Consider the following 16,970-nt stretch of genomic DNA (forward strand, 5'->3'; position numbering starts at 1 on the left):
ACTGCAATACAACAAACATCAAAGAAACACAGCTTCAGGATAGCGTGTCACAGCCTTTAGGGGAGTTACTCCAGTCAGCCTTTAACCCTACTTGATTTAGTTAGTGCTTTAAGGCTCCTGGAGCGCACATTTCAGGAGCAAGCCTCGTTGACCGCAGTAGGAGTTACTTCCGAGGTAGACACACATAGGTTTGTGTTGGGAAACACAGTGATGGGAAAGACCCCTTGACCGGGGCCACAGTGAAAGACACACGCCTGGGCAGGGCTAGCATACCTGAAGTAAATGCAGGGGTTGGCCACACAACAACAAAAGCACGAAGAACTCAACTTAGGGAAAACAAATGGACGTAAAGTAGTCTCAGGAAAATCTGTTCTTCTGTGCGATAAGCTCTGGGGTAGCTGCAAGGCTCCCCTCTGGCTTTGTGATAAATCAGCTTCTCCTATTACAATGGAAATCAAACTCAGGTCATAAGACCAGAGCCAACCCCCTTGCTCACGCATCACCTGAGCTGAAATGGTCCCTGTCCTGTAATACAAATCCAACATTCCACAGTTCCGCACTTGAGCATTCTTGCCCTTTGCATCATCTCTGACTTGCCTAAGCTCAAAGGGGAGGAGGATCCCTTCCATCAAGGAACTGCCTTATTCATCATTCAGAGGATGTAACTGGACAAGCCCAACCCAAACCCAAGGCAGCATCCTGCTCTAGACCGAGTCTTGGCTCTTAGCAAGCAAATACAGGGAGTGATGTAACAGAATAGTCAATCTGCAAGCAAATGGTCAAGCACACATGTTTCAGTCCAGGGGGGTTTAGGCTAAGGCAGGAGTGGTCAAAATCCAGGCAGAGGTCAGAACGTAGGCAGGCAGGCAGGCAGGCAGGCAACAAGGATCAGGTGGCAGCAGGAGTAGCCAAGGTAACAGGCCAGAGGTCAAACAACTTGTCAGGTTCATTACCCAGTCCAGAAGTCAGGGTCATCAGACAGTCCAGAAGGTCAGTAAACAGAGCATCAGTCACAGAGCACAATTCAGACAGCGAGGTGCACAGCAGAGGCAGCACGGACCAAGTTGTTCCAACACTGGCTGGGTTTTCAGTGAAGGCTTTTAAGCCCAAAGCCAGCCGGACCCCACCCAGAGCTCAGCTGCAGTAATCAGAGTTCCTGCTCCAGAGGCCTACTCCTGAGGAGTCCCTTTTCTGGCGGTGAGCACTCCTTCATACAGGAGCCCTGCTAGCCTGTCGCTTGAGTTGACAATGCTCCCAGGGATCAGGGGCTGGCTCAGCCTCTGCCTCTGCCTCAGAGGCAAAGTCTCTTTCTCCTGACAGGGATGGCCCTGCAGCCACTTCCCCTGAGGGATCAGGTGTCAGGGTGGAAAATGAGCCAATAGAACCCCAGAGCAGTTCTGATTCTGAGGAGGAACAGCAATCTGTGGGAGAGGAGCTCGCTCATCTCTCACAAGCACAGCAGCTGGCAGAAATTCCTCCTGCCAGCATTCCTGGGATAGATAGTGACCCTGGCAGTGAGCAAGCGCTGGAGGGGGGCTTGCTGGACGCTCGGCGCAGATGCAGGGAGCGACGACAGATGGAGGGTGCAGAAAGGAGGCATACCGCTCGTTTGGCGCTCAAACAACGGTCGCGTCCCGAGGACCCAAGGGAAAGAGGGAGGAACTCTCCATAGCCCATAAGTTCAGGGTCTTCCTGTGGTTCTCCTTCAAACGGGGACCAACTGCCTTACCTGGAGCTTAGGCTACTCTGCTATCTTTCCCCAGTGCTGTTCCTTGCTTTGTCGCTAGTGATTAGTATCTGAAAGAGTCATAAAGTAATAACGGAATAAAGTCTCGGAAAGAATCCTTGTCGTCTGTGTCCTGGGTTGGCTATTGGTGGGGACTGCAAGAGGCAGCTAGGGCGCTCCTGACATCAGGCTCCTGTGGATCTGGTGGCAGCCCCTGGTCAGGGCTACCCTGGGCTTCTGGGGCTTCTAGCTCCTCCTCTGAGGAGGACTCCTCCAGTCAGGCCAAGACAGGCTGGAGACATAACTCCCCTTCTCAAATTTGAATTCTCTGTGCCACAATGGGAAGTAACGAAGGGCTCCTTCTCAGCATCTTACAGTAAGTATCCAAGGATGGCAGACATCAGGCTTGTGGGATATACTCTTCTTTTTTGCTAAAATCTTGAGACCTACCAATCAGAGCCTGGTACAAAAGACATACACTTAGCAGTAAAGAGCTGCAAGCCCAGCAGCTTGCTTTGAGTACGAGAACTGAATGGAGTTCATAGTCCTTTATGCACTTCCAACAACAACAAAAACCACCCCTGGTTAGCCTATGGTTTCATATCAGCAGTATAATTTTAGTACAGGTAGTGGTGGAGTCATTTTGTTGCTACTGTTGCTAAATTGTTTGGGAAATAATTGCTGATCTATGGCAAGTAACTTGGAGATGTACCTGAAGGTTGTCTTTTGCTGCAGGAGGTGTGAATTTTTTACTTTTTCTGTGCTGCCTTGGTACTCATGCTTTTAAAAAAGCACAAAACCTTATGGGCTGGATCCAGTCTTAAGAACAGGCCCATTGAAATCAGTGGAACTTTAATCTAGTCATGATGGATCTACTCTTAATTATGTTTAAGCCTGGATCCAACCCAATATTTATTAGAAATTTTAGAAAGACTGACCATGTTCTCCATAACACCCTTTAATGCTATGGAACGCCTTTGTATTGTTTGGGACTGTTTCATTTATTTCTCTTCATTTTTCACACATGAAAAGGAAGCAGATATTAAGAAAGGAGCCCTTTTGGAAATTAAATTTCCTGAATTCAGCAAGTGAATTAATGCACAATCATCACATCCCACACTTTTGTGCATCCATTCTCTGTGGGTTGAGTGTACAGGCTTCTGTTCACATCCCTACCAATGCACACACAGATGCAGAGTTAAAAGGAAGAACAGTGGTTCTGTTGCTCTGGGGAAGCTAGGAGTAATCAGGCAACAAGGGAAGTTGAATGAGGAAGTCCAGGTCTTAGGACTGGACAGAACATAAGAGCCATGCTGGGTCAGTCCATGTAGTTCAGCATTGTGTTCATACAGTGGCCAACCAGCTGTCCCCGGGAAACCAACAAGCAGGACATGAGTTCAACAGCATCTTCCCACCCACATTCCCCAGCAACTGGTGTACATAGGCATACTATCTCCAGCACTGGAGGTAGCATACAACCATCAGGACTAGCAGCCATTGATAGCTTTCTCCTCCATGAATTTATCCAGTCCCCTTTTGACCATCACTAAATCTTGTGGAAGAGAATTCTATAGTTTAACTATGTGCTATGTGAATAAGTACTTCCTCTGATGTATCCCAAACCTCCTACCAATCAGCTTCCTGAGATGACCCCCAGATGAATGAACAGCAGCCATCTCCTGAGCCCAGGTTTTCGGGTGGGGATACACATTTGGCCATCTAGACCATTCTTCCCCAGCTTGGTCCCCTCCTGATGCGTTGGACTACACATCAATTGCCAGGCTGGCTGGGGGACGATAGGAGCCGTAGTCCAACACACTGGGAGGGTGCCAGGTTGGGGAAGTCCGATTTAGAGTCTTCCAAAAAACAGCCTCCTCATAGTGACCGATATTCCTCACTGATGTCATGTTTGGAAGTGTTCACAGTGGTAATGCAGTATGGGGAAAAAAGTGCTCACACCAGATGCTTATCTTAAAATAATTTATTACCAATAATCTTAGTACTGTGTACATCATAGAATGTAAAAATAGAACTTAATACATTAATATAAATAAGGCCATAGTTCATCATTTTTAACTACGAATCAAATGCCAGTGTTTGCTCCCGCACCCCGCTTTTCTCAGTCCCCTTTCCTTCTGCATCATGTCATTCAGATGTCAAAACTTGTGAACAGGGAGTCTTGCTCCTGATCTTCGTAAGCTACTCTGGGAGCCTTTTTGGCTGAAGAGCAGAGGCTAAAAAATGCTTTAAAATAAATAAATGCTTCAATCCCATTGAAGGCAGCGGGACATGGAGTGCGACCATCTCTGGTCAGGAGTCACGACAAACGTGATTTTCATCCTGTGCATGTGCAGCAACAGTTTGAACACCCAACCAAAACCAGCAGGCTGTGATAAATTACCACTGAAGAAATGGAAATATTACCAGAATATTGAAGTACAAAATTGGCCTGGTTGGTACAGTAGCACAGAACACAACGTAGAGGAAGACATGGTCCCAGAGACTGGCATCCTGCAGTAGACTACTGCTAAAAAGCACACTGTTACTTATATAGCAGTTACAAGCAGTGCACAAAAAGTGTTGTTTCTTTTTTAAAAGTAGAGGCCCTGCCCACAGACTCACAATTTAATTGCAAAGCAGACAAACAAAAGTAGGAGACAGAACTGATGAGGATAGGACAGGAAGGCACAGTTAAGGTGCAATCCTATTCATGTTTAGACAGAAAAAGTCCTGCAGCTCCCAGCATGCCCCAGCCAGCATGACTGGCTGGGGAATGCTTAGAATTATAGGACTTTTTAATGTCTAAACATGCACAGGATTGTGCCCTTAACCATTAAGTACAAGCTGATCTCATGCCAAAGAAAAAGGAACTGAAAGTAAGCGGTGGAGGCTAGAAATAGAAGAAATTTTAGTTTTGCTAAGTATAAAAGAACCCACGTGAATGGAGCAGTGCTCTCAAAACAAAAAGGACCATCCCCTCCCTCTTAAAATCTTTCAGCAGAGCCCAGAAGTGATGTTGGGCCAGCTCCTTGGGAATTGTCTAAGAGCAGCAATGGGAAACCCCATGGGCCCACCTCTCAAAAGCATGCCATGCCGGAGTGGATAGCATCCTTTGTCCACATCTCCTGAGTTATATAGGCTGCCTTTTCCGGCTATCAATATATTTTTCTTTAGCACTTTGGCCTGCAAATAATATTTTCACCAACCACCAAAGTAAGAGTAACAGTTAGTTTTAAAGTTGAGAGCAAGCAGCATACCGGTTTCAATACCATACCAGTTTTCACCGTTTCTCGAGCAATATGAAATATTTGACATACACAGTACAGGAAGAACATTGCATTTTTCAAGTAATCAACCAAGTAGAGAAACTATGATCTACCCTTAACCCTTCTAACAATATTAACAACACCCTTCTAACAATATTAACAGAAATGTAGTGTAAAGGTCCCGACATTGAAATTACCTTTGGATAATTAAAGTGCTGTGTTAAGAGATCTAGATTTCAAGTCGCATTGATTGCATTTAGAACTTACACACTTATAGGAAATAATGTGAATGGATTTTACTGTTCTTCTGCAGTGCCTTTTTGTAGCCTCTCCATAGCCAATTATGATGATGCATTTTATCCATTTTCACGAAACAGAGACTAAGAGCACAATCCCATGCATGTTTAGACAGAGAAAGCCATGCTGAATGCAGAATGCTGGGAGTTGTAGGCCTTTTCTCTGCCTAAACATGCAGAATGCTGGGAGTTGTAGGCCTTTTCTCTGCCTAAACATGCATAGGGTTGTGCCCTTAACAAATTAAGGAAGTTGCAAGGGCTGAAAGATGAAGGATTCGATTATGTGAATGCTTGCCAATCTTTACTTTTCTCCAAATTGCTAGTTTTCGAACATACATTTGTTTTAGTTAAAAAGAAGTCTTCAATCCAAAGCCTTGCTTGGCTCATTCCACACTAAATTGAATTTTTTTACCTTCCAGTCACCTATTATCTTTTGGGCCACCTGGAGCAGGAATGATGGCACTAGGAAACTTGTCACTGAAAAGCATACAGATTATGCGGGACTAGTAGCCACTCATAATGAATAAAGCCACCATTTATTCAAAACAAATGAAGCCACTTTATTCATTTAAATAGGAATTGCATGGGAACGGTGCCCTATAAAGCCACAGGAAAATATTTTGTGTTTTTGTAACTAGGTAGAGACTATTTCTGAAATTAAGGACATGCACACAAGTCAGAAAAGGAAGATTAGCCCATTTTCCAAATCTTATGCTGTGCCATGTGGAAGAGGCAGTGAAAATTAATTTTCCATTCCCCAACTTATAGTCAACACAGAGCCCATTTTAAATATTTTTGCATCCTATCAAGTTCCATGCTAAAAAGGCTAAAAAGGTGTAACTTTAGCTAGATCATAGCTATCCTTTTTGTCTCCCATTCATTTGGTAGGGTACTACTGAAAATATTTCTGTAAAGGGACAGTTTTTGTGAATACAGATTTCCTGTGACAGATTTGTTTACAAAAAACATTTTCAGGCTTTGAGTCAGTGGCACTTAACCTGGTTCCATATTAGGATGTCAAGTTTTTTTTAAAGAGAGGGAGAACTAGTGTTTGCATTCACGTTTAAGCAGCAAATCTAATGCCTTTTATTCATTTTGGAAAACATCTTTCTAGTACAGAAGACATCATTAAAAACCAGGTATCCTGTCCTGAAGTGCCAAGCAGAACTCCTTTAAGTCCCCATCCCGGATTAGATGCCAAGGCACAGAAAAATCCATGGTTTGAAGTATAAATAGTAATATTAAATTTATAAATAAAATAAATAAACACTAACAGCTCTTCTTTATAGTTCAGCAGACCGCTCTTTCAGTAGTACAGCTGGGCTGATCTCGTCCATTGATGTGCTGGGAGTGCTGATGTTATTTGTCACTATTGTTTCAGGTTTCAAGACATGGAAAGCTGTGAGAGGACAGCCCTCCACGTTGTTGCAGATGAGGCGTTGGAAGGAGGCTGTGTTCACAATGTCAAAGCCCACTTTGCCCCCAAAAGTGCTGGGCTTCCAATACTCAGGGGAGCAGATCGCATTTCCCATGAGACCTTTCAAGGAGAATGGTGCCCCAAGTTCTATTATAGTCTCACCAAAGATGGCTCCAGGACGTGGCTTTTCTAGAAGAAGACCTGGGTACACCTCCATAGCTTCAACATCTCCATAGAGCTCTTCAAGTTCTGCAGCCATCTCTTTTTCTCCTGTAAGAAATAGGTAAAAAGTAATGACTTAGGAAAGCCCAAATATTTGGAAAAAACAAAACACATCTCGATTTTTTACTACTATCCCAGTTTCTTACAAGCTTGGAAGTCAGTATGTGTTTCTTTGGAACAAGAAAAGGAGCTGCCTTATGCAGAATCCGGCCAAGAGAAAAAGAGAGAGACTGACTGCCCCCATCTTCCTTGCTGTTGCAGCTACCATGGAATGGGAGGAATGGACAGCAGGAAGAGATGGGACTTGGCAATTGCAGAGGAGGAGTGCATCAACAGGAAAAGCCAAGCCAAGGAAGGCTCAAGGTACAAGTCTACAGATATCTGGGAAAGTTATATAGCAACACAGCCATTCATCTATGGGAAAGCTCTGCTGCCTAGAAGCTCCACCCACTTGCCAATGAAGCCACAGTCCCTGTTTTCATCCTTTCAGTAGATACTGCTCTTCCCTTTTGAGCTTATCACTACAGTTGCGCAAGCTACAGAGTTGTAGCCCCTCTGCAAAGAATCTTAACTAAGTCACCAGCAAAAGGAAGAACGTTTCCCAAGAACTCATAATGCTCTTATTGATATACTGATGTTTTAAACTAAGTGGTTTAAACTGTATTTTACTGTATATGAATATTGTGAATATGTATCTTAACCCGTCTGAGCCACCTTGGAGGTTCTTCTGGATGAAAGGCAGCATGGAACTGAGCACACCCTAACCTAACCCAACCCAACCCACGGGAGCATCCTTGTCCTGCGTATTTGGACCAGGAGCGGTTCCTCAAGGTCTTTCCCAGACCTGTTCCTTGCAGTCCCTTAAATGGAGACGCCAAGACCTGGAGCTGGGAGCTTCTGCACGCAAAGGATTATTTCTGCCTCTGAGCTACACAACCTTGCCCACAAAGAGAAGCTGCTCCTTTACATAAAGAAAAAGGAATATGTCTCACCTGTAAGGTCTTCGAATGACTGAAAAGGTTTCAAGAGAAAGTGCCTCCGATACTGATTCAAGGATCGGTACCTCATCTGCCGGCTGTGCTCAATGGAGGCTTTGGCTACTTTCAGCACTGAAGCAGGAACATTCCTACCCCCAGAGATCTGTTTTTGAAGAAATGGGAGTAATATTGAATGGTGTTTCAGTACCGCATAGGTTAGCCTAAACAAAGTTGCTTTATAAACATAACCATTTAAGGGCACAGTCCTATGCATGTTTAGACAGTAAAAGTCCTACAATTCCCAGCATTCCCCAGCCAGCATGGGGAATCTCCAGCTGTCTCCACCTCAGACCCAAAGGAAAAGGTAAAAGGCAACATCACTTATTTTTGGAGTTCCCCAGATCTCTTCATCTGGCAGAATAGAAAGGGAGCCTATTTTCTGATGCAGAAGGCAAAGAGGACTACATTAATCTAGCTTGGCTATTTTAGACATTCTTGTAAATTCTCACTGAGGTAATAAACCAAGGTCTAGTCCTCACAGAGAAAGAAAACCTTACTAGGGAGAAGGCTAAAACAGAACCCAACAACTAGTTTTCTATGAGAAGGGTTTTTGAGGAACATTCCAACACATAATCTCTCATCAACAATCTGAAGCGATGTAGCCCAGACACAGGTGTACCACCTCAGTGACAGAGGCACACCTTTACTGATAACATTAAACAATTGTGTGCTTGTTACGTATGGTGGGATGTCAGCAATGAAGCCCCTTTGGAATCAAATGGCATTCCAACATTGGCTAAATTTGGCCTCCCATGTTATTTGTTACAATTATATCCCACGTTTTTACTTCTAAGGTACCCAAGGTGGCTTACATGATCCTCCCCATCCCCATTTATTCCTCACAACAACCCTGTGAGGTATGTTTGGGCAGTCACTGACTCTCAGCCTAAGTCACCCAGTGAGCCTCATGGCCAAATCAGGGCTAGAACCTGGGTCTCCCCAGCCCTAGTCTTACACTCTAATCACTACACCACACTGGCTCCTCCTGTCTGGGAACGAGTTGTGGTCAAACACAACTAGAGGACACCAGGTTGGGGAACGCTTCTGCAGCAGGTTGAAGAGCTGAGAGAAAAGTAGTCTTACCCTTCCAGCCCTTTGCTTGGAGAAAGATTGCACCATGTGGGAAACGCCATGTTTCAACATGATGGAGTTGTTGTAGAGGAACTGCTGATGAGTGTACTCTTGGTCCTCAATATGAAAAGTATCAGGCAGAAGAGGATGCCAGTGGTAGAGCGTGTTGAACTCTGCTGCTATTCTGTTCTGGTACTGGAATCTTTGGTTGAAGAGCAGCTCTGGATCAAACTTCAGCTTGAAGTGGTAGCCACTTAAGTGCTGTACGTAGTCTTCAATCACAATCTTGATAGTCTCTCCTGTTTTTTAAAGAGACACTCAATAGTCAGTCTTTGTTTTGTTTCCTAGATGATACCAAATATGTAACTCTGCTACTCCAAGTTGGCTTGTTCAAGTGGGCAAACTAAAATGGAACCCATCCCTCATGAAACTCTACATCACCAGTTAAAAGCCACATCTAAGTAGACTAGCTGGATCAGACCAAGGACACATCTTGTCTACCATTACATTTACAACAGGGGCTAGTCAAATGCCTCTGGGAAGCTCAGAGCCAGAACACAAGGGTGACAGCCATCCTTTGGTAGTTTTGATTTAGTGTAGGGTATTCTAAACTATTCCACCCCTTATATGGGGGGTTCTGTTTAATGATCATGGCTGATGGGTCTACCTACCATGAACCTGGTGCCCTCCAGATGTTATGGATTTCAACTCCCATCAGCCCCAGTGAGCATGGCCAAGGTCAAGAATGCTGACAGTTATAGTCCAAACATCTGGAGGGCACTAGGTTAGGTTGGGGACAGCTGGCCTAAACTGTTTCTTCAAAGCCAGCTAAATTGGTGGCCAACAACCAACTTTGCTGCCCCTAGATTTCAATAAGATAGTTTGAGTATGTTAGTGATGACCATTTGTCACGTTTACCTATCAAGATCAGCCGGGCAGTTTGGAACAGCTGCTCATCATCCCATTCTGGATGCTCTCCCTTAAGAATGTCACAGACACGGTTATGTTCCCGGAGCCATATTGTAGCATACATCATCAACCCTGGAACCAAGCCAAAGACCTCCTGTCCTACAGAAAGTTTCAGGTGCTCAGGGAGCTGGGGTGGATACATCATTTCTGCTTGAGTTTCTTCAACCGTGGGTGGATACATCATTCCATCAATCATCTGTAATTAAAATGATATATGAGAACTGCAACCCAGAACAAAAGTCTATGATACTAGATTTCAGTCTCAAGATCTCAATCTAATGCAAAGTTAGTGTGCTTAACCATGTCAATTTCAATGGATTGCAAGTACATTTAAGTTTCATGTTGGACTGTGATCTAGATGCACATTTGATTCAGATGCACATTTACAACTTAGCTGTAGTTATCTATCTAGTGCAAGCAGGGTGCCAAATGCCATTACAGGAAACAGTCCCTGCTTACATCACAGGGAATGTTCAAGCATATCTTCTCCAGGAATGTCCCAGGCACCCAAACCAACCTGAAATTTTAGCTTTCCATCCTTGAATAGTCTCAGTTTCATCTGCCTTTCCAAAGTCTCTCCATAGACATGATTTAGATCAACCTGTTAAGAAGAAAAAAGGAATGTCTAAGTAACATTAGATTGACCTAACTTTTTGTGAAGATCAGTAGGTTCAGACTGAGTCCTTGATAAATAGATAGAGCATCTCTAAAATACCGGTGTCACCCACAGAGAGCTGAACATATTGTAGATCAGCCCTCTCCCTGTAATGTTCCAAAACAGCATATAGTGCAACAGAAGGGAGAGTTCCCTCCACTCATTCACATCAATGGGAATCCAATAGTCCACTGTCTCCTAAATGAAGTATCTAGGCACAATCCAGCCAAAGTGAGGCACTTTGAAAGCAGTAAGTGTTAAAAGCTTGGCTGGATTAGGCCATGAAGCAGTTCAGACAGTCAACTATGTTTAGAAGACTGGCTGCATTTTCTTTGCCCTCATAAAAAGCAGAATGTTGTTTCTCAGACAAACCTACTGATAATGTAATTTGGAAATCAAAGCTCCTTCAAGTCTTTACCTGCCAGAGTCTTTTTGGGGTGGGGGAGAAGACACCCATTTCACTCCATAAAGGGATTTCAAAAGCCAGAGCCCTTGCTAAAAACCAGTATTGCAATGGTATAAAACCCCACCCCCAACATGTCATCTTAAGAAACTGCATGCTGTTGTCAAAGCCAGTTTTACAACAAGGGTTCCTTCTTTGGGATGAAATATACAGATGTAAGAAAAACTATCAGAGTGTATCTAAACTGAGTAGATAAGGAGCTGAAATACTATGCTCCTTATTTAGGGACTGACCTAATGAAAAACCATGCCTACCCCCAAGCAGAGACTCCAAGGATACTGGCATCAAGTTTTTGTGGTTATTTCAGAGACACTTGTTGTACAATATGCCTATCACAATGTTTATGCAACTCCCTCATGCGCTGCGAGATATCCCTCCCGCAACAGGAGTTGATAACATTTTGCTTGTTACAATTAATCAGGCTAAGTGAGCCTTCCTTCCAGATGCATTTGACTCCAGCACCCATAATTCCCCAAACAGCATAGCGAAGTCATAGTTCTTAAAGACTTACCCCATGCCCAAGACCACTGGTGAAGGCTGGCCCTTTCTTGTTGTCTGTCTTGAAGAACTGGTGGGTGAAATGCTGGGCAAAGAAAGCAAACATGATATTTGTGCCTTGAGGGTCAGGAACAAATTTTCTCCTCCGCAGGAATTTCTCCACAAGTATTGTTGGGTTGGGAAGCTCCTTTTTGCCTATAATTTAAAGCAATCATTTATTCTCCAGCACTTGTCGGCAGTGGAAAGAGATGGCAGTTTCAAATATCCAACTTTTACTGGGATAACGTTCCTGTAAAAAAGGAATACTACAGCAATGTAGCACAGAACGTTGATAGCTCCCTTGCAGGTCAGAATTAGTGTAATGATACTATGTCACACTAGATCTTCCTTGATTTAAAATCTGTCTTGCTGGCAGATTTATGTCCAGTTCAGTTGGATTGTACAAGTCTGCTTTACTCAGTTTCTTTGACAAACTAAATAGAGCAAAACCTTTCATGGGAAAAACCTTTCAAATGTCATAATAAACATACATGCAATATCTTGAGTTTCCTCCTTCATAAAGTTTTCCAATGTTTATTTCTTACATTTGTAGACCATCCAGTAGCCAAAGGTCTCTGGGTAGTTCACAGAAATTAAAACCCCCAAAATACAAGTTGATAAAACATCATATAAAACCTTTGCAAGTTGAAGAACAGAATAAACCCAGAGTCAAAACCAGCAGCAGGGAAAGACCTAAAAACAGTCTTTTTTTCTGTTGAAACATGCACCCTTAAAAACAACACTGAAGGACTAAAAAGACTGGGATTTTTAGCCCAATTCAGGTCTTTACTCTATAGGATTAATAACTGCCTTGCAAGTTATCCCTCCCCCCCCCACACACACACACACTGGGGGAGAACATCTACACAAGGGTGCCTGCTGTACACGCATAGGTTTTCCGACCATGATTTGGAACCCTGATCGTGACTTGAGCCTCACAGCTCAATGCACAGCTATGCTTAACCTTTGAGAACAGCCCCTTTCTTTCCATCCACACATTTGTTTTCCTCCTTACCTTTCACACCCGTTGGGGTTGGACAGTCGTGTTCTACTGGTGGCAGAGATCTAGTATAGTAGGAAACGTTGGAGTAGGCTTCCCAGCTTTTGTAACTAAATTGGCTATTATATGTCGGTGGACTCTCAATTAAGTGGGATCTTGCTAAAAGAGGGAGGGAAAAAGAAGAAAGTGGATATGTTAATGCTAAACTATTTATGACTAAGCAGCTATATATCTGAATAAAGAAATGTTTTCTGATACGACTTAATAGGTAGTCTGACTTCAAGGGGACTACCCAAAGGCAGACTGCATTCATACATTACATATTTCGACTTGGTGCAGACCTACTCTAGGCCTGAATCTAGATGCAATCTCAGCTCCCTGAGTGGCTTTTGGCAAGGTGTTTACTCAGCCTTAGCCTTTGTAAAATGGGATATCGTAGTAGATTCCTTCACATGACTGTAAACAGTGCTCTCTAAACAGGTCCTAGACGTTATTAGCAATTATCCTGATTCCAGAGAGATTATCAAGGAAAAACCTACTGGCTACTCACCAAGCACTCCCCAACTTATCCCCTTTGTAATATATGGGCCCTGTAGCATACTCCCCTATTCAGGACAATTTTGTATGGAGTTAACTACTTTAAATCTTATGGATGAGATTTTTGTTAACTGGGTACTCTGAATTGGCCAACTGTTATGTTAAGAGAACTTAGGGCGCAATCCTCCCTGGGTAGGTGGCCGCCTCTGAACTCGGAGGCAACTGCCTATCCAATGCAGGGCAGGAGAAGCATGGAGGGGATTGTCCCCTCCACACTTCAGCTGCCCTGCATTTGTGGCTAGACGGCCGATTTCAGCCGGCTAGTTGCGGGAAGGCGGAGCAGGGGAAGTGGTTGCCGGTCGACACATAGGATGTGTCATACCGGCATTTCCGGCTTCCCCGCCCCGGAACGCCCCCAGGAATGCCCCATTTTGGCCGCTCTGTGCTCCTCTTCCAAGCGCGGAGCGTGGGGCCATTCCACGCTGCCTATGAGGCAGGGCAGAAGGTCAATTCTCAGGGAACCAACCTCGGAGCGCGGGCTCTGAAGTCAGTTCCCGGAAACCAATGTATCCTATGGCTGCCTAGCTGCTGACTAGTGGCCATAGGATTGCTCCCTCCATCTGTTAAGGAAATAACAATGCACTCCAGATAAAGCACACAGCATGTGAACATAGCCAAAGTTAAAACATTCTTAGCCTTATCCTTCAGATGCTCTGAAGGCCTAACTTTCATTCTTTTCAGCCATATCTACACTAAAGACCTCCATCAGTTATATACCAGTCTAACTGTCATGGCCTCATCCAAAGAGTCCTGGGAATTGTAGTTTGAAGAGGGTACTGAGAATTCTCTATTAGAGACTCCCTCCCCACAGAACTACAGAACTATGCAGGGGGGTGGAGCCATTTAAAGTCTGTACTATAGATACGTTGTTTGAGGAGTTTGTTTGCATTTTTGGAATTATCTTTAAAGAGGGCCAGATTACAGGCAAGGTATTTTAAACAAACAAACAAAAACAAATTTGAACTAACAGTAGTTGGAGAGCTTTGTGGAAAGGTGGTATATAAATATTATTAATAAACGATCAAATAATTTATTAATATTGTATTAGACTACAGCTATCGTAACTGGCACAAATAATTCAAACTGCACAGATAAATCCCAGTCCCCAAGATTAAGGCAGCAATCCTATACCCACTTACTTGGGAGTAAGCCCCATTGAACTCAATGAGACTTGCTTTTGAGTAGACAAGTATGGGATTGCACTGCAGGAGTAGCAGAAGAGATGGGGAGACTTACACATTAGTATGTATGTCATGATGGAATTGTGGACATATGGAATGTTATTGATGATATTCCAGACTATTTTGAAGTGAGTGAGTATGTAGTGAACCGTGTCTGGAGTGGGCTTCAGTTTCAGTCTCAGCCAAGTAAAAAATTCAGCTGTATGGAAACAATTAGAAATAAATGCATAAAATGTCAGTGTTAGAAACATAGGAAGCTGCCATATACCAAATCAAACTATCGATCCATCTAGTTTAGTACTGTCTTCACCAGCAGTTATCAAACTTTTAATTGGATGGACCACTTGAAAATGGCTGGGGCTACCAGACAACCACTTAATAAACTTTTGTTCCACAAATCAAAGCACAAGCGTATCTCATTTTCAGCATATTTATATTTTCGGTGCCAGCATCATTATCAAAACCAGTGCTGTATTATGAAAGCCGCAAGCCCTATGCCTGTTTGTTGGCCTGTTTGAGGATCCAGGCCCGATCAAAGTGGCCTTGATCATCATCCGAAGGAAATACATCAAGCGTAGGGCCAAGTACAGATTCTCAACAGTTCCATAACCTTTCACAGATGACCAGCGGTTTGTGGACCCCTGGTCTACACTGACTGGCAGGGATTTTCCATCCAGGGAGGAGCCTTTCCCAGCCCCACTTGGAAATGCCAGGAATTGAACCTGGGAAGCTACAGCCCTTTTCCCAAGTGTTAGTTAAGTAAGTATAACGTTCTGAAATACATACGTGTAGCGCAGTTTTCCCCGTAAAATCCAGTCCGTGTACAGTCACATTCATATCGATCATAACCTGCTGTTGTGCACACTCCTCTGTTTTGGCATGGATTTGAGCAGCAAGGATTAGCTAAAAGGGAATTGAGAGATGCACCATAAGAAGTGAACCCTGTAAAGACCTATAGATATTAGCTCAACCAGTACTTGTCAGTGTTATTACAGATCAGAGTTTTAACTCCATATCCAAATCTGCTGCTAGTTAATATTGTGAGCGTATGAGACCGTTTCTCTCCAGATCTGCTTTGTTTACTACAAAATCCGTAGTTTCTATTTTCAACTTCTTTTCCTCCCTACTTTTCAGTAAACTAAAATGCACGTGCATATATAACACAGGGTACAGCAATTCGTTGCACTCTCTCTCTCTAGTATTGGGTATATTTACAGTTTTGCTCATACAAAGTTAAGGCACGCACCTTTGAGCAGTGGTACGGTTAGGTAATTTTTTAGACCCTGGACTTACAGGCACTTCGGGAATGCCATGGTTAGTCTTGCTACCTTTCCCCATCCTGCACTACGTTCTTGTATTACTCACCTAACCTGCCAACTCCTTAAAATACCTTTTGCAGACAACTGTGTCAGACACCCCCTAGTGCCAACAGACTTTTAGAACATAAAGCTCTCATCACAGAATTTAATAATAATAATAATAATAATTCTCAAGCACTTTCAAAATTTACATTCTGAATGTATTCCAAAGAGAAGAAAAAGAAGACCCTAAATCCAAACCGCAGTAATTTACGGGGTGTGTGTGTCTCTCCCAATGAGCCGCTTGGAATAACTACATTCAAAAGAGCCACTGTGATGTAGTGGTGAGAGTGTTGGGCTGGGAGTCGGGAGATCCGGGTTCTAGTCCCCACTCAGCCATAAAGTTCACTGGGTGACTTTGGGCCAGTCACAGACAGACTCTCAGCCCAACCCACCTCACAGGGATGTTGTGAGGATAAAATGGAGAGGAGGATTATGTACACCGCCTTGGGTTCCTTGAGGAGGAAAATAGGTGGGATATAAACGTAATAAATAAAATAAATAAAAATAACAAGCATTTTTCAGAATATACCAACGGACATCAGAAAGAAGACGCGATAAGACATGGGTCAGGAGCGTGCTTAGCATTGCGGCCCTAGGCTTATTCACGAACAGGTCCCAGTGAGTTCGGTGGGCTTACTCCCAAGCAAGCAGGCATGGAAGTGTGTAGCCCAAAGAAGGCACCGACTGGCCTTTTCTAGGCCGTCAAGAACGATGGAAGAAGACAGGCGGAGGAGATCAGCGGCAGCACCAACCTGCTTGGCTGACAGCCAAGAGAGCCATCAAAATCACGCAGGGCACCATCGTGCGAGCGGAACGCTGCAGGCTCAGCATCCGGTATTTCCAAAAAAGCGCGCGCTCCCGGGAAGTCTCCGCGCCGTGCCGTGCCGCGCCGCGCCGCCTCTGCTTCCCGCGCCTGCGTTGGACTCCCGAGCGCGTCTGCCTTTTTGGCCACCCTCGCCGCTGGCCTTTATCGAGCCAGCGCGTGAGTCACGACTTACGCAAGCCGGAGGCTCCGCCCGGGCACCTCCTCCAGCCGAGCGGCCCCTCTCCTTGCTCGCCCCATCTCCTCCGGCGGGGAAAGCCCCGCGCCTGCTCCGTGGCCCCGGCGCGGGGTGCCGGGGAAGGCGCCCAGAAAAAGGCGGGCGTCCTTCCTGTTCAGGCTGCAGTCCTAA

At 44.4% G+C, this 16,970-nt stretch overlaps 1 protein-coding gene across 1 annotated transcript; it reads right to left on the reverse strand.

Annotated features, from left to right (window-relative positions):
• Nucleotides 1-3,690: 3,690 nt before the first annotated feature.
• PTGS2 (prostaglandin-endoperoxide synthase 2) lies at nt 3,691-16,730 on the reverse strand. Its single transcript, XM_084848195.1, has 10 exons — nt 16,551-16,730; nt 15,224-15,340; nt 14,493-14,636; nt 12,675-12,818; nt 11,634-11,815; nt 10,522-10,605; nt 9,954-10,200; nt 9,048-9,334; nt 7,920-8,067; nt 3,691-6,975 (listed from the first exon to the last, which is right to left on the reverse strand). Exons 1-10 carry the CDS (start codon nt 16,627-16,629, stop codon nt 6,572-6,574), a joined length of 1,836 nt encoding a protein of 611 aa, XP_084704321.1. The 5' UTR covers nt 16,630-16,730; the 3' UTR covers nt 3,691-6,571.
• Nucleotides 16,731-16,970: the final 240 nt, after the last annotated feature.

This window comes from Heloderma suspectum, chromosome 4, assembly GCF_057233095.1.
Source record: "Heloderma suspectum isolate Gila_16-S chromosome 4, 16-S_ref, whole genome shotgun sequence".
Lineage (NCBI taxonomy): Eukaryota > Metazoa > Chordata > Lepidosauria > Squamata > Helodermatidae > Heloderma > Heloderma suspectum.

Excerpts from the sequence above, each read along its gene's own strand:
- PTGS2 (XM_084848195.1), bottom strand. The coding sequence starts at position 16,629 with ATGCTGAGCCTGCAGCGTTCCGCTCGCACGATGGTGCCCTGCGTGATT. Across the intron at positions 15,341-16,550 it reads CTTGGCTGTCAGCCAAGCAG|CTAATCCTTGCTGCTCAAAT; the intron begins GTTGGTGCTGCC and ends ATTCCCTTTTAG. Across the intron at positions 12,819-14,492 it reads CATGACATACATACTAATGT|CAAGATCCCACTTAATTGAG; the intron begins GTAAGTCTCCCC and ends TCCCTCTTTTAG.